The sequence below is a fragment of the Schistocerca serialis genome, chromosome 5 (assembly GCF_023864345.2).
Source record: "Schistocerca serialis cubense isolate TAMUIC-IGC-003099 chromosome 5, iqSchSeri2.2, whole genome shotgun sequence".
In the NCBI taxonomy this organism is placed as follows: domain Eukaryota; kingdom Metazoa; phylum Arthropoda; class Insecta; order Orthoptera; family Acrididae; genus Schistocerca; species Schistocerca serialis.
Window position 1 is genome coordinate 497,247,734 of NC_064642.1, and position 27,351 is coordinate 497,275,084.

General features: G+C 41.5%; 1 protein-coding gene across 1 annotated transcript in view; it reads left to right on the plus strand.

The window, feature by feature from the left end:
* The window catches only part of LOC126482030 (multiple PDZ domain protein), a 1,476,438-nt gene that overhangs the window by 1,429,635 nt on the left and 19,452 nt on the right, over window positions 1-27,351 (plus strand). The window contains exon 19 of the mRNA XM_050106002.1: window positions 8,476-8,834. Coding sequence (XP_049961959.1) covers window positions 8,476-8,834 — 359 coding nt within the window. The remainder of the gene's footprint in view (window positions 1-8,475; window positions 8,835-27,351) is intronic.

A 27,351-nucleotide genomic window follows, 5' to 3' on the forward strand; every position in this document is an offset into this window, starting at 1 on the left:
GCATAAAGAACATCAAAAGGTTTATAGCCACTCTAAAAAAATTATTTATCTGAAAGACTTGCCAAAGAAGAAAGAAGTGATGTGACATTAATTACACTTATACTGTGAAACTCGTTAGAAAGTATGTGGTAGTGGACTCTTCCTGTTGTGGGACTTTATCAGTGTTGCTACTTCTATACACTGATGAAATGTCAAGACTGATTGCTTATGTGTATCTGAGAAAGCTGTTGTTAGTCTGTTTTTATTTACATATTCTCTACAGGAGTGACATTTAGATGGCTGAAGAACGCGCATAGATTTCATTTTGAGAAAAGTCTGAATATCTTTTCGAGCAATTTTCTAAATAGGTTGGTGTGGCAATATCTTACAGTGTCTTCTACTTGAAAATTTTCCAATCATGTGTGTTACTACTTCCTGCATAGTGAAAAGGATGTAATCATTTTGCTGCCTTGCTTTGTATACACCAACTGTTAGCTCTTGCTCTGACTTAATGGATCCAACAAAGCTGAAGACTGTTTCAGTGTGTGTGTCATACTTAAGTCTTGAGACATTTTTAATGTGAGATTAGTAATTGAAATGAAGTAAGAGACAGACTTTTCCGTTTTGAAATTTTTTTGGTGAACTGCATAACAGACAACAAGCTCTATGAGCTGTGAAAAGTGAAATGTACTTAGAAAAACTAAGAAACAAATAATACAGTGCCAAAGGAGACAAATCTTTGTTCATCTTGTAGCAGAAGTCATTATTAATTACCTTAATAAAGAGTGTCCCATAAGAATGCAACTTTTGAAATGCCCATTATTTCTGTTCTAGTAAGCTGGCAGCATTGGACATAAATGGAACACTTCATAATGGGACAGTGTGCTATCTTAGTGAAAACTTGTTTAATAGTGGGGTGAATGAGTTGTGCAGAAATTTTTCACAAACTTCGTGGAATGTTTGGTCAATGTAATGCACAGAGTAAGGTGACTATGATGAAACTGATTGTTAATTTTGAGAAACTCTGTTTGGTTGTGGACATTAAACCCTGAGTGATAATGTTGCTGTAAGTCCAGTGAAATCTATTTAGTGATGTTCACAACAGCAGGATATTCCCAGAACCAATGTGAAGTAAATTCTGAAAGAGATCTGCACTTTTGGACATATTAAATTGAACTAACACAAAAACTGAAGACAAATGATCACAAAAAGCTCTGAGCATTTGTTCATTGGGTCTTTGCGAAATAAAGAGGGGACAACAATTTTATCAAGAAAATAATGTTCACTGATGAGGTGCGCATTCTGTGTAATGTCTTCAGGAATTAGCAAAATTGCAGGTTTTTATGCACAAAAAACCCTTGAGTTATTATGGAGAAACCATTACTTGCACATTGAGTTAATGTCTGGTGTGGGATATGGGCTGGGAGCTTAATTACGCTGTACTTCTTTAAAGATATTATTGGAAATGAATTAACAATAGACAGCAAATGCCACTGCAGCATGTTAAGAGTGTTTCTGTGTTCTGAACTGGATTGTGTGAAAGCTGAAGAGGTTAGACTTCAACAAGATGGATGTTCTATAGGAGATGTTTCTTGGATGAGTGGTTTCTCGCAATGACAACATGAACTAACCTCCCAGATCTTGTGATTTAACCCCATGTGATTTCTTTCTGCGGAGGTATTGGAAATCTCCTGTGTATGCCAACAAACTGTCATCAATTGCAGAGATTCACTTTGTAATTTCAAACTAGAAGTGCAAGAATACCGAAAAATTATGGAAAATTTCATCAAAGCAACAAATGTGCACCTGCTGAGTTGTGGAGGGCATTTGACTAATATCGTACTCCATACATAACCATAGATAGCATACACTGCAATAATATATAAATTACTTAATTTTATCAATAAATTTATATAATATTATGCACTTGAAAGTTGTATTCTTTATGGGGCACCTTTTATATTGAACATCCTTATTCATTTCTTTGACTGGGCATGTCTCTTGAACTAAGAGAAGATACAGATACTACATCACACATTTCCCTCAAAAAATCACTTCTTTGACCACTAATAGAAACAAGATAGACATAACAGCAATTTAACAACAAGATGAAAATAGGTCATATAATACCATGACATAAGACCCACAGCAATACAGAAAACCAACAGTGACAAAAAAATTGATAGTAATCAGGAGCTCAATAGTGATGAGAAAAGTAAATTAAAAAGTGACTGTTTGTTGGAGGGGGAGGGGGTGGAGGGAGCAGTCACAAAAAACATCCTTGAAGACCTAAACATAAAGACAGGATCAGTGGCCAGATGAAAATGGAAGAAAAAGAAAAGAAACGTGAAGAAATATGGAACAGAAGATAAAAGTTTTATGACAAATGTGAACAAAATCTTTACTAGGCAAATAGGTTGAGACACAAGTGAAGGAAACAGAAACAGAAGAGGGAAGTGAATAAAAAATTTCATGAGTATGGCTGCCACTCTTCTGCTTGACTACTAAAGAACCAACCAGAATTATAGAAAGAAACATTTTTATTGTACTCGGTGTCACTGGTTTTGATAAGCGCTTAACAATTTCAAAAGTTTGTAGAGAGAAGTTTTAAGCGAGTAGACCATTTCTTGGCTTATAAAAGTTTCCTTATTGAAGTTGAACTGTTCTTCATTATTAACACGTAATTAGTTTACAGAGATCTGTGATAAGTGGTTGTCTGCATCGTTCCCATTCTTAGTTGGACATAATCATTTTTATTATATTCTCTACCATCACCAAGAGTGTGAGCTTGGCAGGCACTGATGTGAGTCATACTGGGGAGTGTCTTTCTTCATCATTGTTCTGACTGTATTTTCTGATCTTTACCTGATTGGATCTGTTGCAGTTTGCTGTTACATAATTTTCAATGACTCTTCAAGGTCTGGTCTACTTAAAGTGCAGAAAGTTGTATAATATCCACATGACACACACAACAGTCCCTATACCGATTGCATGCTGTGAACTTGGAAAGGTGTTTACTTTTCAAGATAATTATGAAAAGGCACTCCATGTACAGTCCAACTGAAATTACTTGTTAGTAGACACTTCATACTCTAGACATTAGTCCCTCCAATTGGAGCTCCCAGCACCACACACAGACTGTCTGCTATTGCTAATACACTGCAACTAAGAGTAATTTCACTTGCAGTTTTCGAGTACCAGAGTGTTCTTCTGTAATCTGCTATTGAGCACTGCCCAGCAGCTTATTTAACTGTTGTTGTGAGCAAAATTTCATTCCATCCGTGTTGGCAACCTGCTGTCTGTTGTGCAGGCATTAACAGAGGAGCAGCTGACAGCTCATGTGCTAACAATGTAGTGCACCATGGAAAACATCAAACAAGTAGTTTTAATCAAAGAGTAGGCACATCGCCGCTCGTAGTTTCTTAAACAGTTCTCTTAAATTATGCCAATTATTGTGTTCAGTGACTTTTGGAATTGAGAAATGCCGTTCGATTAAGAACAAAATGCTGAGTTTCAGTAAGCATTTTGCAACCACTATGGTGTAAGTTTGCCATCAGTAACATACACCATCATCCAAAAAGTTCAGAGACTGATTTTATTCCTTGTGTACAGGAAATGTCAGCACAGTGATTATGGTGTCAGTTAGAACTTACTATTGTAAACAGCAGATGTGCAGTTGACCTGTATGTTCCGAGCTCGCAGTGTTATGTAGTGGACATGTAACTGTAGTTTGTCACAACCTGCAGTGGAACAACATCTCTAAACCAAGTGTTCAAGATATCCTCCAGAATCGTTCGAACAAGAAAAAGTAGTGCAAAGTTTTCCTTTCGCACTCCTTGACTTCCAAACAAAAATGAAAATTTGTGTATGCCTGTCACAACTTGATTGAAGTGGAGAACATGAACAGTTCTTTTCTCGAAAAAATTATCACAGATAATGAGACTTGGCGTTATCAGTATGAACCTACCACAGATAGAAAAAGGGCAAAAATTCACATGATGGGTCAGCACTTTGACAATATAACTGAAATTCAAGCCAGGATGATGTGTGAATTGAATAACATCTCAAAGATGATTTTTCATGTAGTCTCGCATGGTTTTATTAATGGTCTGTTCATTGTATTCAAGTGTGTGGAGATTATTTGGAACAAATGAAGTCTTGAAACCACCATCTTCACATTTCTCTATTCTTTACTAACCAGTCTCAAAACATTTTTGGGTATGTCAGGTGATTGTGATATTGTACAGTGGCACTAATTCAGTTTCAAGGAGGTATGCTCAAGCAGTGGAGAAATCATTACTCAGGATTTACAGCTATTGTCTCAAGGTGGAGGAATTCACTGCCTGTTATTACTGGTACAATGCTTAAGGGATAAACATGTTTTCATTTGGCATATGGTTATATCTTAGTTTTCGTTCAGTGAACATTCTCCTAGTGGATTTCAATAAAGGATTGCACATTCCTTAATTATTGCTATATTCAGTGCCTTACATTACTATCCTCTGTCTCAACAAAATGCAGTTTTTATAGTCACATGTGTGTTTCCTGTTTCATAAGGAGGAAATCCCAAGTACAGTACTCCAGGAAATGCCAAATCTAGTTTAATTTTTTAAAGTTGTGTGGTTCCAAACCTTTTCAATAGATTGGCAGTGGTAGATCAGAAATTTTTTTAGGCAGATGGTTATATTGTGCTTTTAACTGCACGAATAAGGTCAGTAAATTTTTTGAAAATTTTTGTGATGTAAATTATACCATTATTGATTATAAATTTACATTTACTTTGTGGTTGTGTTTGGAGAATTTTAATGATGTCTTTTACCATTGCCCCCAGGATTTGAGCAATTTTAGGCCACATTTACCCTGGAAGTAATTTTATTAGTGCAAGTGGCACACTATTGAGAGCATTAATGGCAGTAGTTGTTTTTGAGCTTTCTTGCATTGTATGTTTAATATTGGAATTAACCGTGTTTGAAATGTCTTCTATCTTTCAGGATGACTGCATATTATTTGTCCTTTCTTCAGTATTCATCAATGAATCAGATCTTGAAAGACCATTAATAAATTCAAATATTAGCATTCGTTTGTTCCATTTGACATATCCATTATTGCTCAGCCGTGTACATAAAATATTATTTTTTCAATACCTGCAGTTATGGTTATGTAAATGTTATCTGCCATCACATGCTTTCATAGCGTTAACTTGTTTTATGGATAAATTGATGAGGACTGAGAAACATTGGCTGTTCAGCTTTGCAGCTGTTGCATTTCATTGTAAATACTTTTTCAAGCACTTGAACACTGTGTGGGCTAAAACCATGTAAATATGAAAAAAAAGACTCCTTTTACTGAAATAACATTTTAGTAGTAACATGCTTCCTTGCTTCCTCCTTTTTCCCTCAAATACTGACTTGAAATGACATCTCCTTTGTGACCTTTATCACTGGCCGATTTGGGGGAGCGTATGCATGTTGAAATTCATTCTTACACACAAAGATTGCCTACAAGTGCATAATTGAACTTTGTCAGTGCTGTGGATTGATAAATAAAGATCAATTACAGAGCTGTAGCCAGTGTTTATGCAACAATGAATTTCTGCAGCTGTGTGCTGCTTCCATTAAAGTTTTCATGCAGTTTGTTCAACCTGGTCGTAATGTAACCAGATAGTAGTATGGATTTCCTGCTCAGTATTCTATACAAAAATATCTGGTTTAAATTTCATTGTTCTTTGTGTTCATTGATATCTTTCATGAGTCGTGGACTTATACCAACACAAAGGTTCATCCATTTCTTTCTTAAACATTACGTATCAGATATGAGGCAGAATCCTCTCACGAAGTCACTGTGATAAGGTGCTCCATTGTCACAATTCACCCATAGCTGGATATGTTTCTGAAAAGATTTGAAAATTAATATTCTGCTCTCTCTCTCTCTCTCTCTCTCTCTCTCTCTCTCTTCCCCCCCTCTCTCCCCCTCCCCACTCCCTCCCCCTCCCCCCCTCTCCCCCCTTCCCCCTTCACCCCCTCTCCCCCCCTCTCTCCCCTCCCTCCACTTTCCCTGCTTAAACCTTCCTTCAATATCTTCTTCTTTTGTATGTTATCATGTCATGTCATTTCAGTAATTGGAGATATTTTATCTATTTTTATGTAGTTTGTATTTTTATGATTAACTTTCTGAGTTTAAATGTTATGCTGTGAAGCTTTTTTACTCAAGGCATTTTTATTGTGACACTGCACTGGAATGTAGCATAAGCATGTGTATATTAGTCATGCACTGTTCACATTTTTTTTTAATTTTATTCAGAGTTTGTTGCTTGGTTCTGATAATGTAATTAATGCCTGCACTGCTACTGTGTGTGTTCAGTTTTTACGATTATTTTGTTTTGAAGAATCATGAAATGTATGTGCTTGAAGAAGCCTGTAGCAACAAACTGCCTGAGTACTGAAAAGCCGCCAAGCTGAATTTGTGAATTGTTGCAGCAGATACATTTTATTTCCTATCTTCCATTGTTATTCACAATGCACAATCAGCACTTTTTATTTATTGGGTGGTTTTTTGATGGAAAATTGATGCATGTACTCTGCAAAAAGGCGGTAAGTTTCTAATCAGTTGGATTTAATGTAATCCATTATGAGACGGATCTCATTTCTGTTCTTTGTCATCTTCTTAATTGCATCAAGAACACTCTTAATTAATTAATTAACCCTCTTATACAGACAATAAATTTCTACGTTGGAAACGCCCTACTCAGCCAGAACATTATAATCAGCCATCTACAGCATGTTGGCCCATCTTTATCATTCAAAACGACTACAGTTTTCAGAATGAATATTCACTCTGCATCAGTCTGTGCGCTAATGTGGAATTCCCTGGCAGATAAAAACTGTGTGCCAGACAGGGACTTGAATGTGGGACTTATGCCTTCAGCTATGAAAGGCAGAGGTCCTAGATTCGAGTCCCGGTCCAGCACAAAGTTTCAGTCTGCCAGGAACTTTCAACTGCAGTTTGATCAGAATGGATTGTTTAAGGCCAAGTGATTTGAATGGAAGCAGTTGACACCAAAAATATATATACAATTTATTAACATGTTTGTGAACTGAGATGAGGTTGCAAGCTCATGACTGTTACTTGATGAGAACATATATGGGAGTAAATTGGGATTGTTAGGTACATGTCTTTTTATAGATATCAACTGTTGCTTGTCATCATGGTTCTCCATTGTAGCAAGATTTTGGCTTTGTGACAAAGGAAGTAGTTCTGCAGAAGGGTGCTATGTCTGTTGGGAAATACTTCTGGTCTTTGGTGGTTTAGCTACATGATATACAGAGGTCCAAGTAATTGCTCTCCGTAACCTAATATTGTCAGTTGTGATGCATGCACCTATCATGGTGGGCCCATCAGTCCTCCCCTTCATATTTTCCTTTTTATGTCACTACCCCAGCATAGTGTTACATGACTATCAACACACTGCATCCAGATTGGTCACACAGTTGATTTCCATTGCTTCATGATTCATGTTCTCAAATTAGATATGAAGGTGAGACATTCTGACATCTACCATTAGCTACAGTATTAGTCATCAACTTATGAAAAGTAATTAATGACACAAGCTGATGGACATCCATGAAGGTTGGCATTTCCATGATACTCACTCCCAACTGGCTAATCATCAGAGTCCGCTATTCATTGAAGTGGCTTAAACCAGCTGCTTTGTCAATTTCCTGAACAATGAGATGACTGTATGATTTCCTTGTATGCTTTTTAGTTGTTCTGTACCTTTTTTTACCTTGACGTGCTCTCCAGATAATGCGAGTTTCCTAAGTTCCATGTCAGAGCATGCCCTAATTTTGTTGCTGACCAGAATAGCCACGACACTTAGACAAACCAAATACAAAAGAAGTAACAAAAATGGGAGTACTTATTTTACCACCCACTTAAAAGAAGAGTGCCAAGTTTGTGTGTGTGTGTGAATAAGTGGGCATAGGACTTGACTTCCTTGATGATGAATTCATATTGAAGTCTTTTGTGTATCTATCAAAACTGATTCATTCACCAACATTCTCTACGTTGATTGGAAAGAACAATGCCTCAAAATAAAAAGTAGCACGCTTTTGTGTATTGTCATATCAGGCAGTTTGAGTGCAACAGGCAAAATTGCATTTCTACGTATTAATTTTTAATTCTGTGTTTCTGCCTTGCCTTTCATCACACCTGCTGTGGATATGAAATAAAATGCATGGTCATGTGAGTACCGGCTATTTTGCTGAATGATAAACATTTGTGCCATTTAGCTGAAGCAAAAAATGATGTGTCTGTCAATTAAGAGAGACTGAAGCTCATTGGAAATTACACCTTATAACCTGTAAAATATTAGCTGAATCATTAATTTTTTTCACCCTCATTAACATAAAGTCGTAAATCACTCTCCTGTGTACATAAATATCTACGTTAAAACTATGTAGTTTGATTGCATTTGCCTGAGTTACATCTTTTTTCCAGGACTTTTTCCAAAACCATTAATACCATTGGCCAAACCACAAAAAACACCATCACCAAAAACGGTCCGTGTTGTTTCTCCAACGTCAACTCCAACATTGGTGGACTCTCTGTCACCTGGGACCTGTGTGCCAAAACCATCACCGGTTCGTCCGACTGAACTGGTGACTACCACCGATACTTCTCCCTCGGCACGGTTGTCGCCCTCTCCATCTGGTAAACGTCTGTCTTCCACTCCAGAGGAACCACCAGCTGATCCTGCAACATGTGAGATTGTGCCAGGGAAGGAGACAACTGTGGAGATAAATAAGGACAAAATGGGACTTGGACTCAGTATTGTGGGTGGCTCTGACACCTTGCTGGTAAAGCTTTTTTTTTATACTAATCTCTTCTATATTTTGAACTAATCCGAGGTTTAAGTAATACATAAAATTGTTTTTAAAGCCTGTGCCAGAATGCTTTTAAGTAATTTAGATGAGCAATTTGTTTGCCATATAATATGAAGTGAATAGATAAGCTTATGACAAGAAATGTACTACATGCATTTCTAAGATTTACACTTGTTCTGGCTTAAAATATTCATGTACCTCAGTTGTCTCATAAGTAAATCATGCATTGGCAATGCACTTCACAATTTCATTACATTCCACTGATAAATTAGCGCCTGTAGATACACAACTGTGGGATGGATAACTTCTACATTATTATTCCTATTTGTTATCCTGAGCTGCTGCACGAGTCCAAGTATATGAAAAATTGTGGAGTGCAGAAATTTGTAAGAACCAAGTGCCTACCATAGTTCAGAAGATATGATATCACAAACACTGAGCTGCATGAAAAACTGCTGCCTTGTGGATGACATTTAAATTTAATCAAAATATCCACGGGTGTGCTGCCGGTCTATAGTGTCCAACGGTCACAATATTTCGGCGATCATACATGTTGCCATCATCAGGTGAACTGACAGACTGAGCTCCTGTGAACGTGCCGGCACAGAGATCCGTACGCTATGGCTGCTCAGAGGGAACTGGGTTCGGTCGCGACGGCGGCCGATTTAAATACCCTCCGCCCGCGGCGCGCTCCCTCCGCCGTCCGCGCCCCGCGCCACGGTCGCGCGGTGGAACAGATTGCGACGGCATCTGAGATGACGTCGGTGTGATGGCTCTGTCCGCCGTGGTCGTCACAACTATACGTTTGCTCGATTTACTCTTGATTAACCCAATCGCTGGTTCCCAAGCCTTGCTAAGATTATAGCCACAGTCACGGTTTATGAGGTCGTCATTGGTGCGAATTTCGATGGCCTCTCTGACAACGCTGTCCCAGTATCTCGACGTCTGTACCAGAATCCTCGTGCGGTCATACTCCATGGCGTGATTTTCCGACAAACAATGTTCAGCGACCGCCGACTTGCTCGGATACATCAGTCGAGTGTGCCTCTGGTGTTCACGGCATCAATCCTCGACGGTACGCATCGTCTGACCAATATACGACTTGCCACATTGACACAGAATCTGGTACTCGCCAACCTTCCTCAAACCGAGGTCATCTTTGGCGCTCCCCACCAGTGCACGAGTTTTATTTGGAGGACAAAACACAGTTCCGACCCGGTGTTTCTTCAGAATGCGGGCGATTTTCCGCGAGGTGTGCCTGTGTATGGAATAAATGCAGTGCCTACCTCCTCCCTCATGACTTCATCCATCTCAACAGGTTGTGCTGCAGTGGTTGGGCGGAGAGCACGTTGAATCTGCCACTCTGAGTATCCATTTTTTCGAAATGCAGTTCTCAGATGTTCCAATTCCTGGGGTAGACTCTCTGCGTCAGAGATAGTGCGCGTCCTATGTACTAGAGTTTTAAGTACCCCATTCCTCTGTGAAGGGTGGTGGCAGCTGTCTGTGTGCAAATACGGATCAGTGTGCGTTGTCTTCCGATACACCCCATGACCTAGGGTGCCGTCAGCCCTTCTCTTGACCAGGACGTCAAGAAAGGTAATTTACCCTCCATTTCAGTGTCCATAGTGAATTTGATGTTGGGGTGTATGGAGTTTAGATGTGTTGTAAATTCACTATGGAGACTGAAACAGAGGGTAAATTACCTTTCCTTGACGTCCTGGTCAAGAGAAGGGCTGACGGCACCCTACGTCATGGGGTGTATCGGAAGACAACGCACACTGATCTGTATTTGCACGCAGACAGCTGCCACACCCTTCACAGAGGAATAGGGTACTTAAAACTCTAGTACATAGGGCGCGCACTATCTCTGATGCAGAGAATCTACCCCAGGAATTGGAACATCTGAGAACTGTATTTCGAAAAGATGGGTACTCAGAGTGGCAGGTTCAACGTGCTCTCCGCCCAACCACTGCAGCACAACCTGTTGAGATGGATGAAGTCACGAGGGAGGAGGTAGGCACTGCATTTATTCCATACACAGGCACACTCTCGCGGAAAATCGCCCACATTCTGAAGAAACACTGGGTCAGAACTGTGTTTTGTCCTCCAAATAAAACTCGTGCACTCTTGGGGAGCGCCAAAGATGACCTCGGTTTGAGGAAGGCCGGCGTGTACCAGATTCTGTGTCAATGTGGCAAGTCGTATATTGGTCAGACGATGCGTACCGTCGAGGATCGATGCCGTGAACACCAGAGGCACACTCGACTGATGTATCCGAGCAAGTCGGCGGTCGCTGAACATTGTTTGTCGGAAAATCACGCCATGGAGTATGACCGCACGAGGATTCTGGTACAGATGTCGAGATACTGGGACAGCGTTGTTAGAGAGGCCATCGAAATTCGCACCAATGACGACCTCATAAACCGTGACTGTGGCTATAATCTTAGCAAGGCTTGGGAACCAGCGATTGGGTTAATCAAGAGTAAATCGAACAAACGTATAGTTGTGACGACCACGGCGGACAGAGCCATCACACCGACGTCATCTCAGACGCCGTCGCAATCTGTTCCACCGCACGACCGTGGCGCGGGGTGCGGACGGCGGAGGGAGCGCGCCGCGGGCGGAGGGTATTTAAATCGGCTGCCGCCGCGACCGAACCCAGTTCCCTCTGAGCAGCCATAGTGTACGGATCTCCATGCCGGCACGTTCACAGGAGCTCAGTCCGTCAGTTCACCTGATTATGGCGACATGTATGATCGCCGAAATATTGTGCCCGTTGGACACTATAGACCGGCAGCACACCCGTGGATATTTTGATTATCAAATACGCCGGGAGAAACTCAAGAATCACATTTAAATTTATTACTTGTTTGTCCTAACTCTATTCACAAAATATTTTGCAGGCAGTCATAGGCCACGGCTTGTACTTGCACAGATATATCTTTGTACGACACATAGTCATAAACACTGAGAGGTGTGAAAAAGTGCTGCACCTAGCATAAAGTTTTAATACATTTATTCTTTACTACTAAGTCACTCCTACAGTCAACTTTCAATTGTAAAGCGCAAATGACTTTAGGATTTAGCTCTATGAAGAGCTGTTACAAAGTTGTGTTGTAGAAACCCAGCATAAAAACACTGTACACAAGAAAAATAGCTCATTTTTTTGTTTTCATTTCTAGAAGAAAACAGACAAAATCAGTACCCGGGCAATGCCGGGCTCTAGTTAATAATATAACTGTACTTCTTTGAGGTGATGATTAAAACTGTTACTTTCGGTCATATGCAAAAAGGATTTGATCTTAGGTGATATATTTCTATTACATGATGCTTCAACATCTTAGTTAGAAATTAAATTCTTTTTGTGTTTAAACAAGGTACATCATACGTGCAGTGACTATATATTTCTATTCTGAAGTACAAACATTTTTATTTACATAATTGATGACTGTATCCTTTCACATCATCTCAACTCTACAGCATCCTTGTATTTTTCACTCTTGAAAAGTAAATAACGTTTGGATCATAAACCCTGCCTAGATGCATTGAAAACTCACCTCCTAATTAACATATGCACATTAATATATTGGATTTAAAAATTACAAAGAGACTGGATGGTTGGCCAGTACTTGCATTCAGGAGGTGAATGCCCTAGTACGGTGGATATGTACGTAAAGCTGTCATCATCACAAAGGTTCATTGAACATCACAGTCCATTGCTGGATACGGTTCTATTAGAAGTGGTACACCATTGTCTTTCTCCAGTCTTTAAACTGACTTCCCCAGCCATTTGTAAGGGGTTCTACAGTTTAATATGGACTCTGAGCTATGGTGCAACTTGAAATTTTCCACATTAAAAAATTGTAGATAGGAGAACTTAAAGTAGCAAATACTAAATATAGCTTGCAAAGCAATATTGGAAAGTCCTAGGTAGAATACAAATAGTGAAATGGTTTAAGGTAACAACGTACAATTTATAGGGGTGGAAAAAATGAAAACACTAAAAACACAACATGTTACCATGCCTAATATGGTGTAGTAAACCGTTGGCATTCAAAACAGCTACCAGTTATCTCAGAATGGATAAATACAGGTCCTATATGGTTGTCGAGGGAACCTTATACCATTCTTCCTGCAAAATAATGTTCAGGTAATGATGATGGAGGTGGATAGCCATTACAAGTCCATCTTTCCAAAGTAGACCACAAAGACTGAGTAGTATTGAGATGTGGTGACTGTAGTGGTCAGGTGAGATGTGACAATTCATCCTCCTGCTTACAAAACTAGTCCTGCACAATGCGAGCTTATGAACAGAGGCCCTGTTGTGAAATGCAGCATCACCACTGGGAACATATATTGTGCCATGGGGTGGACCTGCTCAACCAAAATAGTCGCATAATCCGTGGCAGCAATGCAACCTTGCAGAGCAACTTGGGGCCATGGAATACCATGATATGGTTGTCAGAATCATGACCAAACCCCCTTCCTTTCACTCTTGGCAGCAAGCATAGGCTTGGGATAGAATACGCCAGATGTAAACTTGACCAGAAGTTGGAAACAGTGTGGAACGACACTCACATAACCAAATGACTTTCTTCCATTGCATCATAGCCCATGGCTTCGGCACCATGTTTTCCTGTTACAGACATTTGCATCACTGATGTGTGGTTTTGGAATTCCAGCTTGCACTGCTGTTCACAAGTTATTGAGTTTCCTCCATATTGTTTTAGTGCTGACAGGGTTCATTAGTGTGATATTCAGTTCTGCAGTTACTTTCGCAGCTGTTGTCCTGTTATTTTTTGACAGAATCCTCTTCAATGACCACCTGTCATGATCAGGCAACATACACTTTTCATGCACATTGTGACTTCGTGGATGGTGTTTTTCCACGTCCCCTGCATGCAGTATAAATATTCAATACAGTGCCTCTTGAAGTGACAAACTCTTCAGCTACCTTGGTTACGTAAGCACCCATGTTCATTTAGCTCCAACATCATGCCCTCACAACTACACTGAATGTTCTGGCTACGAGTGACACTTGCAACATATTGAACAGGGCCATCTTACGCCACGCAGGGGACCCTGGGTACCTACAGTATGAGACCGCTGGGCACAAAGTGTATGGAGCCCTTAAAAAATAAACACATCAGAATGATGTACATTTGTTTAGTGACTTTGTTGGTAAGAATTATACAATTCAAATACAAGTGATTAGTTCCACAGATTGACTTACATTCAAATTAATGGTTTCTTTAGAGATGTCCGAAATGTAAAGTCTTCAGTTATGTCCTCAACATCCCGTTTTTGAAAGATGTCACTTTCTATGCATATGACTGGCACAAAGAGTCTGGGTCCCTGTAACAAAAAAGAAGTTTAATTTGAATGAGCACACCAGTATGTACATTTGTTTATTTACTTTATTGGTTATTACAGTTAGCATTATACAAATCAAATACAACTGACTACTGTTTTGCAAATCGGAATTACGTTGAAGTGCAAAATTGTCCATTATGTTCTCAAAGTCCTTATTGTTGAAGGATATCACTTTCTGTGCACACTATTTACAAATTAGTAAGTTGTTCCTGTATAGTAGTCATTTGTAATTCATTTTTTATTCTCTTTGGTTGTGAAAATTAACATTGTCCTCTATAATTGGTTGCCATTAGACAAAGAACTATCCTGGTAGCAACTTCTACATTTGGGAACGTTCCTTCTGTTTTATCCGCCTTTATTAGAGAATGTAAGGCTGAAATACTCAGTTCTGGAGATTCGTTTGGAATGTTTTTCAAGTATTGCCTTAAATGAAAATATTCTGACATGAGCTCATTAGCATCAATGTCTTCATGATAGAGTTCTGCAAATTCTTTTCAACTATTTCTCAACTGGTTAGAATTGAATTGTTTTAACTGAGAAAGAAAACCAAAACTTTTGTTAGCTTCTTAGTATGGTTTCAAATGTTGCTTTAAATGAGTATTCAATTTGTCAGTTATAGGCAGAAAAGTTTCTACACACAATTTTTCTTTGGCATTCAATTGCACAGTCTCTGACAATTCTTCGAAAAAAGTGGTACTCATGCTGTGAATTCTTTTCCTTTGGGAGTTATATTTATAGTCAGCACTTGCATTTTTCTCTTTGGCTGATGATTCATACTGATGGAATCTACTGCATCCAGTACTGATAAAATTGGCAAGAGATACAAAAACGTTTTGTTGCAACATCTGTTGTGATGGCTCTGTTATGTAAAATTATGCTTGTCTTATTGATAATTCTTGAAAGTTCATTCCATATCTCCATTAGGGGAATAGCCTCCAGTTTTTACATTTTCTTGGCAAGGCTCAAAAATATGACTGTAGCCATTATGCAAAGTGTTAAGAGCATCAGCATATGCAGACCATCTGGTTTCAGAAAGGGGATTCAGAAATTTATCTGCACCTACGAATTCTGTCAAAATTTTCAATCGAGTGTTTGAACCCCAAAAAAATGTGAACAGTTTGTGGACAAAGTGGAAATATGCTATTGCTTCTGAAACACGTCCAACCACCTGAACACTTGCTAAATTGTGACTGTGCGGCACATGGGACACAAATAGTAAATTCACATATTTCTTTTATTCTTGTCTGAAGACAAGAATACTTTCCTGTCATATTTGTTGCATTATCATAGCTCTGTCCACAACAACCCTTTATCGAAATGTCAAGGCTGTCCAAAAAATTAAAAGTAGTATCTGCTCTATTTTGAACTCTCTATGCTTCTCCATAGGCAAAAATCACAAAAATCTCTCATCAGGGGGTCTGTCTTTTATGTACCGACTGATGAAAGTTAGTTGGTCAACATGAGAGAGATTTGGTGAGGAATCCATGCTTATTGAGCAGTGTTTGGTTGCTTTTAGTTCACTGACAATCATTATTAACACTTTCTGTCCCATTATATTAATATGTTCATTGCAAATATTCACAGACAACTATGATTCAGTTCCTTGGCATGATTGCCATTGTTTAGTGTATGATCAGAAAGAAAATGGCCAAATTTGCTTATTAATTCTAAGCATCCTAAATAATTGCCATTATTTTGAGACCCCAAAATGTCATTATATCCATGGAACCTAAGTCCCCTTGAAGCTAAAAATTTCACAACTGCAACAATTCTTTTTAGTATGCATCTTTGTATTGACTGCAAGAACTCATATTATTTCCCAGAAACTTGTTAAATAGATGGAAACAACAACAATATACAGCCTTCTCTGATGGTGACTATAGAAGCCACGTCCTTTATGCACACTTACCATTCATCAATTTGTCAGTGAAAACACTCCTAGTTAAGTTTCTGGTTTTTGTTTTACCGCTTACATCAGAAAAATGTGTGTAAGTTTTGGAAAAGTAACTATTTTTCGTTTGGAAAAACTCTAGCCCTTTGCGAATCCAAATATCACCCACTTCTTCCATTAAAAATTTTATCACAGTTCTTATAAGGGTCATGATATATACTTTCTAAAATGCCTCTGTTTGGTGAGGCCAAGTGGCTTGAGCTGGAAGATGTGTGTGCATAATTGGAACTGATGAACTCTAAACACAAATGTTATCCTCTATGTTGAAAACAGGCCCCATTTTTTAGCTTTGAGATTTAGATATATCTTGAGATGATGAGGTCGATGAATCACTGTGCCTGTTAGTTTCTTCATTGGTAAAGAATGAAGTTAGTTTAGGTAGTGTGCTTGTATTTTCTTCTTGAATAGCATGGCTGGGATATCCCCATGATTTTTTTGCATTTAGGGTTATTGTAATGAACCCATTTTTCATCCCCGGTCACAGTGCGATGCAGAAATCCCTTCCGTTTTCGCCTCTGAAGCAACTGTTCACAAACACCGTTCAACGTCTCTTGGTTTCAGCTCACTCGGGACCCAAGTCCCTTCTTTCTGAATCATGCCCATAGCCTTGAGACGCTTTGAACTGGTTTGCTGTGTCACTCTCACTAATCGTGCCAATTCGTCTTGAGTTTGACGCGAGTCTTCACTCAGCAATGTCTCCAGTTCTGCATCTTCGAAAACATTCTCTCTTCTACCACTATGCCAGTCTACGACATTAAAATCACCGCTCTTTAAGTGTTGCTCATGACATGTTCTTTCACTAATAGTGTCCTTACCATACGTACTTGAGAGCATTCGATGAGACTCAGCCACTGTTTTCTTCATATTGAAACAAAACAGTAACACCTCCCACAAATGACGAGAATTAGGCTCGTTAACTGACATTTTCAATCAAGAACAACTTTATGATGCAGACGCAAATCGACTAATGTTTGAATGAGGTTATGTTGACTGAGGTCCAAGCTAACTACCTGATGTCTGCGATCTGTTTCTTTCGACTGCTGCTTACCATTGCGCCACCTATCGGCAAACAGTGGAAGCAAAGTTGTACATCTTGTACATCTCTGAAACTTTTTTTATTTTTCAATGTAGCCTCCTTATAGATTAATGCACTTGGTCCAACAAAGTTCTGGTGCCTTGATCCCATCTCAAAAATAAGTTTCCTCCAGGCCTGCAAAATAGTTATCAACTCTGGCTATCAATTCTTCGTTTGAAGTGAATAATCATCCACCAAGAAAAAATTTTGTTTTGGGAAGAGATGGAGGTCTGACAGAGCCATATCAGGTGAATAAGGCAGGTGTGGCAACAATTCATATCTTAGTTCGTGTTATTTTGCCATGCAATGGCACATGTGTGCAGGCGTGCATTGTTTTGATGGAAGATGACTTTCTTCCTTGCTAAACCTGGCCTTTTTTTTGCATATCTTTTATTGCAATTTGTGCAGGTGGTTAGCATAGTATTCTCCAGTAATTGTTTGCCCAGTGGGGATATAATCTACAAACAGAATCCCCTTCACATCCCAGAATACTGATGCCATGACCTTTCCCATCGAAGAAAATTTTGTCTTTGCTGTCTTTGGGGGTGGAAAGTCAGCATGTTTCCACTGCTTTGACTTTTGTTTTGTCTCTGGGGTATACTAAGGCATCGAAGTTTCATCTGTGGTCACAAACTGGCGCAAAAAACCCTGTTCGTTTCTCTTAAAATGGGCTGAACATTCCTCCTATATGTCCAGTCTCGTGCATTTTTGGTCCAATGTCAAGAGTTGTGGCACCCATCTTGCAGATAATTTTTTCATTTCTAGTTCTTCAGTTAAAATATGATATACCCTTTCAGATGACAACTTGCAAGCATGAGCAATTTCATGCACTTTAAATCGGCAATCCTCCATGACCATTTTGTGCACTTTTGCAATGATTTCTGGAGTAGTGGCACATCTTGGCCAACCACTGCGCGGATCATCATCTCCCAACCAAATTTAAATTCATTTGTCCACTTGACAACAGTTGAATATGAAGGAGCAGAGTCCTCCAGTGTATTTTGGAAATAAGCATGAATGCCCTTTGCTTTCATACCTTTCTTTACGAAGTACTTAATTACTGCTCAAATCTCGAAAATTTTTTTTTTTTTTTTTTTTTTTTTCCCACAAGTCACTTCGCAGGAGCAACAACAGAGCCACATCACTGCCACAGCTCTCTTCCAAGAGCACTGACATGGCACATGTGTACAGGCAACAGTCCAATGAATATCACGTAAACAACTTGTTGCGTTAGTGTTGACCTCTTGTGGCGATTCCGAGAACTTTTCGAACCACCCTCATTATTAAACTTTTGCTACTTGGAGGACCCCAGGAAAAACTGGTGATAGTAGGACAATTAAAATTTGTGGAAAAATTTGTAACAACATGCAGAAGGGAAATAACAAATTAACCATTGAAGGAAACACATTTTAATTTCAAACAATGGAAACTCCACAAAGAAATATCAACGAAGGAAGGAAAGATATATTGCTACTTAGCACAAAGAAGAAACGTTAAGTTGCTGACAGGGTCAATTAAAAGACACTTAGACAAAGCTTTTGACCACACCCTTCAGCAGCAAAAGAGGAACAGAGAAACACAACATTCGTACGCAAGCACACACCACACACACATGACCGCCAACTCTGGCAGCTTAGGCCAGAATACAATTATCAAGTGGAATGGCAGCAGTAATTGGGAAGGGGTAGTAATGAATGGGTGGGAGGACAGAGGAACACTGTATGGTGGAATGTGCTGGCACTAAAATGCAAATAGGCACAGTGTCAGGAGGTTGTGGGGCAGGGAGGTGGGGAAAATAGAAGCAGAAAGGAGAGGAGTTGGGAAAGTTGGGTGGGTGCATTGGCAGAGGGTGGCAAACAAAGAGGCTGGGAGATGAGAATGGGGAGAAGATGATAGGCCAAGGGGGTGGAAACTGTTGGGCGACAGTGTGGGCGCAGTATGTTACTGTAGGTTGAGGCAGAGATAATTACAAGGGTGGTGGTGGTGATGGTGATGGTGGTGGTGGAGGAGGAGGAGGGGAGGATCCACGTGGATCGGTTAGTAAAGCAGCCATTGAAATCAAATGTGTTATGCTCAGCTGCAAGTTGTGCTGCAGTGTGGTCTACTTTGCTCTTGGCCTCAGTTTGGTGGTGGTCATTCATTGTGATGGACTTTTGGTTGTCAGTCATACCAATATAGAAAGCTATGTAATGGTTGCAGCAGAGCTGGTAAATGACACGGCAACTTTCACAGGTGGCCCCACCCATGATGAGTAGGATAAACCTGTGACAGGACTGGAATAGTGTGTGGATGGATTGGCCAGATCTTGTGCCTGGGTCTTCCACAGTGATTCATATTATCATTGCGGCAAGGGGTTGTGATTGGGAGTGGCAGAAGGTGGAAAAGGATGTTGTGGAGGTTGGGTGGGCAACAGAACACCACTTTAGGAGGGGTGGGAAGGATCTTGGGTATGATGTCCCTCATTTCAGGGCATGATGATGGATAATCAAAGCCCTGGGGAGGGTAATCAAAACCCAGGGAAGGGTGTGGTTCCAGTCTGCAGTGGTACTGCGTGACGAATGCGACACTACATTGTGACTGGTTGTTCATGGGACTGATGGGAGGATGGGGTATGTGAGGGGAAAGGGAATGGGAGGTCTATTTGTAGACCAGGCCTGCCGGATAGTGCTTATGTATGAAGACCCTGATGAGACCCTCAGCACACTGAGCAAGATTCTTGTCACTGCAGATACGCCATCCCTGGGAAGCCAGGCTATATGGGATGGATTTTTTGGTGCGAAAGGGGTGACAACTGTCGAAATGCAGGTACTGTTGGTGGGTTTAATGTGGATGGAGGTGGAGATAGAGCCTCAAGAGAGAAAGAGGTCAACGTCTAGGAAGGTGGCAAAGTGGATTGAGGAGGACAAAATGAAGCAGTTGCGAGAGAGGGTTTTGAGAGTGTGAAGGAATGAAGATAGGGTATATTGGCCGTGAGCCCAGATCATGGACATATAATCAATGTACCTGAACCAGACTAAGGGTTTGGCATTTTTGGAGGTTAGAAAGGTCTCCTCTAGATGGCTCACAAACAAGTTGTAATGGGAGAGTGCCAAGTGGCTGCCCGTGACTGTGCTGCAGATTTGTTTTTATACCTTCCCTTCAAAGGAGAAATGGGTGTGGGTTAGCATAAAGTTAGTAAGGTGTATGAGGAATGAGGTAGTGGGTTTGGAGTCTGAAGGTCATAGGGAAAGATAGTGTTCAATAGCAGTAAGATTGTGGGATGATGGATGTTGGTGTATAGGGAGGTGGTGTCAACAGTGACGAGTAGCTATCCAGGATATAAAGGGGTGGGAAAATGATGGAGAGTTGGTGAAGGAAGTGGTTGGTATCTTCAGTGACGGAGGTTAGATTATGGGCAACTGAATGGAGGTGTTGGTCGATGACGGCTGAAATTATTTCAGTGGGGTCACAATAACCAGCCACAATGGGCATCCAGGATCTTTGGGTTTGTGGATTTTGGGGATCATGTAGAGGGTAGGTGTAGTTTTTATGGTTAGTTCACTAAAAATTCCTTTCCCTGGATCCCACTCCTCCTTTTACAATGACCTTCATCTTTTCAGATTCTTCCCGTACCTGGCCATCACAAACCTGGTACTGCAAAAACTGGTCTCCATGTCACAGGCATCCTCTACATGATACTACTAATCTGCAATACCTGCTCCATACATCACATCTCTGAAAGTGAGTCCCTTGCTCTCAAGGAGCATTCCAGACACCACTTCCATAAGTTATCCAACCTGCTAACATACTACTGCTGCCTTGGAGCACCACTATACATCCCCTATCCTACCCACAGTGTTCCTCCTCATCCACCCCTCATAGCTTCCAAACCCTACCTAGCTGACCTTTTGAACTTGCCATATCAGCCAAAACTCCTTACCAATACTCCATCAAATTCATAGCCGAAACATTCCAACCTTTCCATGAAAACCCACAGCTCCGCAGAAGTTTCAGTCCTATCCAAGGCCTCACCTTTAGCCCTACATCCAAATTTAAACATGCTGTACTTGTCAAAGACCTACTCTCCTTTTCCTGATACCTGTAATGGAAGCACTTCTTTGCCGGCAATCCCTCCAGCCAAAACCAACCTAATTCCAACATTGAACCCAGCCTCCCCCAGTTCATACTACCATCCAAACGTGATCCTTACCTCCTCCTACCCAACCACTCACTGGTCACCTTCCTTACCTCCAACTTAGCCTCACCATCCTTCCCCCAAGTCCCTTCCTCAGAATACTACCCCTTCAGCAGAAGAAAGAAAACCACACACAACCTCAAAACAAATGCTACCTAATCATACTACCTGCAGACAAAGCTTCTACCACTGTTGTTGTGAATCTTAGTGACTACCTGGCAGAAGGCCTATGCCAATTATCTCATTTCTCAGTCTATAAACTCCACCAGAGTGATCCCATCCCAGAAGTCATACACAACCTCCAGTCCCTGCTTAAAGCCCAGGGACCTTCCCAGAATGTCTCCCCTGAATCCATTTCCCTCCTCACCCCTATGACACCCCACACACCCACCTTCTACATGCTCCCCAAAATCCACAAACCCAGCAATTCTGGGCGCCCTATTGTGGTTGGTTGTTGTGCCCCCACTGAAAGAATTTCGGCCTTTATTGACCAACACCTCCAATCAAATGCCTGTAATCTAGCCTCCCACATGAAAGATACCAACCACTTCCTTCACCAACTCTCCGTCACGCTCACCACTGTACGTCCTGGTTCCCTACTCGTCACTGTTGACATCACCTCCCTATACATCAATGTCCATATGCCCGTGGTCTTACTGCTATTGAACACTACCTTTCCCAACGTTCTTCAGACTCCAAACCCACTACTTCCCTCATACAGCGTACTAACTTTATTCTAACCCACAACTACTCTGGGCCAAGATACCCTGTCTTCATTCCTCAGCGTTGCAACATGTTCTGGAAATCAGAGAGTGTCAGGGAATTTCAAACGTATCAGAGAAATAGCAGGAAAATTTGAAAGAAACACTGGAAAAATCTCATTTTTGTCTCAGTAGATGAAATGCGCCGTTGCTGGCTCGGTGAAGCTGAGTGTGTGCACTGCTTCCCTACTCCCTCATTCTTACTGCTTCTCCCCTTCTTACCATTCCACTGAGCTTGCAGTCAGTGCTGCCACCACTACTTGCTGCTAGCCTAGCAGCTGCCAACAAGAGGCAGGGAGGTGTGAGGAGTGGTTTGTTTGGATCTGATTCTCAGAGACTGTTGACGCAGTGGTTGGAGACGGTGGTCATGTGTGCATGAGTTGTGTCTGAGTGATGATGTGAAAGTGTGTGTGTTTTCATTTTCTGACAGAGGCTATGGCCGAAAATTTAGTTGTGAGAGTGTGATTGACTGTCTTTTCTGTGTGCCTGTCTGTGGCTCAGCGCTCATCTTCACAGTGAGTTGTTACCTATCCTCATTAGTATTGATTGTCAGAGTATTCGCACAAGTTATCTGTTACATGGATTGATCACCACGGGCTCATTTCATCAACATGGTGTATGTGACACATGAACAGCTGGCCACGAGTGGACTTCAACGACGGGCCAAAATTGCAGGCCATTTGTGTGGGTATCCCTAATGGGTCGGGCCTGCCGATCTGAAGCCGTCGTTTCCCAGTAATGTGCAGTTCCTCCCTGCCAGACCTAGTCTCACTGATCTGCCCACAGCCAGGTCTGTTTGCTTGTGACATAATGCGGTGGATTTTTGTGGTTTATCCATGGACCCAGGACTTCTGTGCTCCTCGGCAGGCCAGAGGCCACAGATGATAGATTTCAGTAATTGTGACTGTCTCAGTGCAAGTACATTGTATAGTGTGACATTTTATAGACTTGTATTCATTCTAGCACACTTTGGCACTTTGAAAGTAGTTCATATTTTAGAAAGTATGGACGATAAGAAGAAAAAAATTGTGGCAGTTGTTGGCGGTTTGTACGTTATGTACTCATATATTTCTTGAAAGAAAAATCGCACAATACCTGTAAAAAGAAATGATTGTGTGGCATTGATGGACGGGAGGCCCCATTTGGTGGCGTTTGGCTGCTGGATTGCAAGTCTTCGTTCAGGTGATGCCACATTAGGCAACTTGCATGTCTGTAATCATGAATTGATGATGAGGACAACGTAGCACCCAGTCCACGAGTGAAAATCTAACCCAGCCAGCAATCGAGCCTGGATCCGTTGCATGGTAGGCAAATATGTTACCACTCAGCTCAGCAGGCGGACACAAAATGCCTCTAAAATACACACATCAAAAAAAGTTTTGCATCACCTCGGTTCCAATAGTTCCGGAACCTGTACAGAAAATTGGAATAGAGATCAACATAAACATCATTTCCACTCTTTTTTATTGGTCCGGAAAACCACACATTGCATCTTGTACCACCATACAGCGAGACCTTCAGATTTGGTGGTCCAGATTGCTGTACACACTTCAATACCCAGTAGCACGTCCACTTGCATTGATGCACGCTTGTATTCATCATGGCATACTATCCACAAGTTCATCAAGGCACTATTGCTCCAGATTGTCCAACGCCTCAGTGGCGATTCGGCGTAGATCCCTCAGAATGGTTGGTGGGTCATGTTGTCCATAAACAGCCCTTTTCAATCTATCCCAGGCATGTTCGAGAGGGTTCAGTCTGTATAACATGCTGGCCCCTCTAGTCGAGCGATGTCGCTATCCTGAAGGAAATCATTCACAAGATGTGCACAATGGGGCCGCGAATTGTCATCCATGAAGACAAATGCCTCGCCAGTATGCTGCCGATATGGTTGCAGTATCGGTCAGAGGATGGCATTCATGTATCATACAGCTGTTATGGTGACTTCCATGACCACCAGTGGCGTACGTTGGCCCCACATGATGCTGCCCCAAAACAGCAGGGAACCTTCACCTTGGTGCACTCGGTTGACAGTGTGTCTAAGGCATTCAGCCTGACCAGGTTGCCTCCAAACACGTCTCCGACGATTGTCTGGTTGAAGGCATATGTGACACTCATCGGTGAGGAGAACATGATGCCAATCCTGAGCGGTCCATTCGGCATGTTGTTGGGCCCATCTGTACCGCAGTGCATGGTATCGTGGTTGCAAAGATGGACCTCGCGTATCATGCAGCCTATTGTGCAATGTTTGAGTCATAATACGACATCCTGTGGCCACACGAAAAGCATAATTCAACATGGTGGTGTTGCTGTCAGGGTTCCTTCAAGTCATAATCGGTAGGTAGCAGTCATCCACTGCAGTAATAGCCCTTGGGCTGCCTGAGCGTAGCATGTCATCGAAGTTCCTGTCTCTCTGTATCTCCTCCATGTCCGAACAACATTGCTTTTGTTCACTCTGAGATGTCTGGACACTTCCCTTGTTGAGAGCCCTTCCTGGCACAAAGTAACAATGCGGACATGATCAAACCGTGGTATTGACAATCAAGGAATGGTTGAACTACAGATAACACCAGCTGTGTACCTCCTTCCTGATGGAGTGACTGGAACTGATCTGCTGTCGAATCCTCTCCGTCTAATAAGTGCTGCTCATGCATGGTTGTTTACATCTTTGGGTGGGTTAAGTGACATCTCTCAGCAGTCAAAGGGACTGTGTCTGTTATACATTATCCACAGCCAACATCTATCTTCAGGAGTTCTGGGAACCGGGGTGATACCCTTTTTGATGTGTGTAATTGAGAGTGGGTAATAACAGATAATAATAAATGTAGTAGAACCAACATTTCATTGGCGGTCACCTATGGTGTTGGTTTACACAACTCTTCCCTGCCTTATACACTTTCTTCAAGAGGCCTACTTTTTTCTGAGATGATTTCTGAAATAAGTGAAGGTATTTCAAATCTGTCTTGCTACTCCAAGGAAACGCGTATTTTTGTCACAAATGTTTTTTTGTTTTATTGGATTAAAATAACATCAGTGGTCTTAAGGAAACACACATACCATTTGGCTTGGTTTCTCCATGTAAAAACAGTTTATTACTAAAGATGTTAATGTTAGTACTTAAGATTTTTCCGCACGCATTTAGAAATACAGAAGTCCCCATATTTTTTTGTCAACTTAAATCTTTATTCACCTTGAGATTTCAAAATTTGTCAGGGAAAAATGCTAAAACTTGTCTGGAAAACAGGGAAATACTAGGGAATTTCACTTGGGAAAACTTGTGGTAACCCTATTCCTTCACACCCTCAACACCTTCTCTCCCAACTGCTTCATGTTGTTCTTCTCTGTCGCGTGTGCCACCTTCCTAGACATTGACCTCTCCCTCTCTGATGGCTCCATCTCCTCTTCCGTCCACATTAAACCCACCAACAGTACCTGCATTTCAACAGCTTTCATACCTTTCACACCAAAAAATCCATCCCATACAGCCTGGCTAGCTGGGGTATGGCATATCTGCAGTGAGAACAACTCCCTTGCTCAGTATGATGAGGGTCTCACCAAGGCCTTCACAAACAGGCACTATCCCCCAGATCTAGTACACAAACATACCTCCCATGCCATTTCCCCTCACAACCCCAATCCTCTCACCACTCCCATGAACCGGCCACAAAGTAGTACCCCGTTCGTCACACACTACCACCCCAGACTGGAACAACTGGAACTGCGCTGCTCCCAATCACTACCCTTGCCACAAGGATCGTATGAATCACTGTGGAAGACCCGCGTGCAAGACATGCTCAATACACCCACCCAGCACTTCCTATTCCAGTCCTGTCACAGGTTTATCCTACCCCATTAGAGGTGGAGCCACCTGTGAAAGCAGCCATGTCATTTACCAGCTCCATTGCAACCACCACACAGGTTTGTTTATTGGTATGACTACCAACCAGCTGTCCACCAGGATGAGGCGCCACCACCAAACTGGCCAAGAGCAAAGTAGACCACACTGTGGCACAACATTCAGCTGAGCATAACATGCTCGATTTCGGTAGCTGCTTCACTACCCAATCCATCTGGATCCTCCTCTCCACTATCAGCTTTTCTCAGCTGCACAGATGGGAGTTATCCTCCACTCCCGTAATTATCCCGACCTCACACTGTCCAGCCAACAGTTTCCACACCCTCATTCTGTCATCTCCTCCCCATTCTCATCTCCCACCCTGTTTACTTGTAGCCCTGTGCCAATGCATCCGCCTGTCTTTGCCCGCTCCTCTCCTTTTCGTTCCTTTTTTTCCCCCTCTTCCTGCCCCACAACCTCCTGATGCTGTGCCTATTTGCTTTCTAGTCCCTGTACACTCCATTAGACAGCATTCCTCTGATCTCCCACCTGTACACTACTATCACTGTCCCTTCCCTGCTCCCTCCAGATTGCTGCTGCCATCCCACATGATAACTGCATTTTGGCCTGAGCTGCCGGTCGTGAGTGCATGGTGTGATGGCTGGAGTGTATGAATGTTGTGTGTTTCTCTGTTTCTCTTTTGCTGCTAAAGAGTGTGGTCAAAAGCTTTGTGTAAGTGCCTTTTAATTGTGCCTGTTTGCAACTTAGTTTTGTTCTTTCCAGTAAGTGACATTTTAATTTCCACATGTGGTGGTAATATTTGTTGATTGTGTACCATGTCTATATTTCCAGAACACAAACATTGCTTAATGTAATGAACATCTGCTTCCATGACAGATTGGAAATGCTCTAGAGGTACTATCTCACAACTTTTTGTAGCACATTTTGAACAGAGGACCATGGAATATTCAGCTGCTGTGACAGCTGGTGCACTTCTTGAAGATCGCACATTCAGCATTCTCAGCCATGTCAACAGTAACTTCTTCAATAGTCTGTGGCACAGTTGTCAGTCAGCCTTACCAGGAGCATTTCCCAAATCGCTAGTTGATTCTGACTTCCAAATCATGTTCTTCAACTCCGATCCGGAAAGAGGGCATTTCCATATTCATTTAATGTGTCTATATTTGCCTAGAGCAGCAGCACTGTTGCTGTTGTTTTTGGTGAAACAGTATTATGACTAAAGTCCTGCCCACCTTATCCAGACCCATGCTGACTGTCTGCAGTTGTAATGCACACTGATACTTGTGTTTCAGCCCCATGT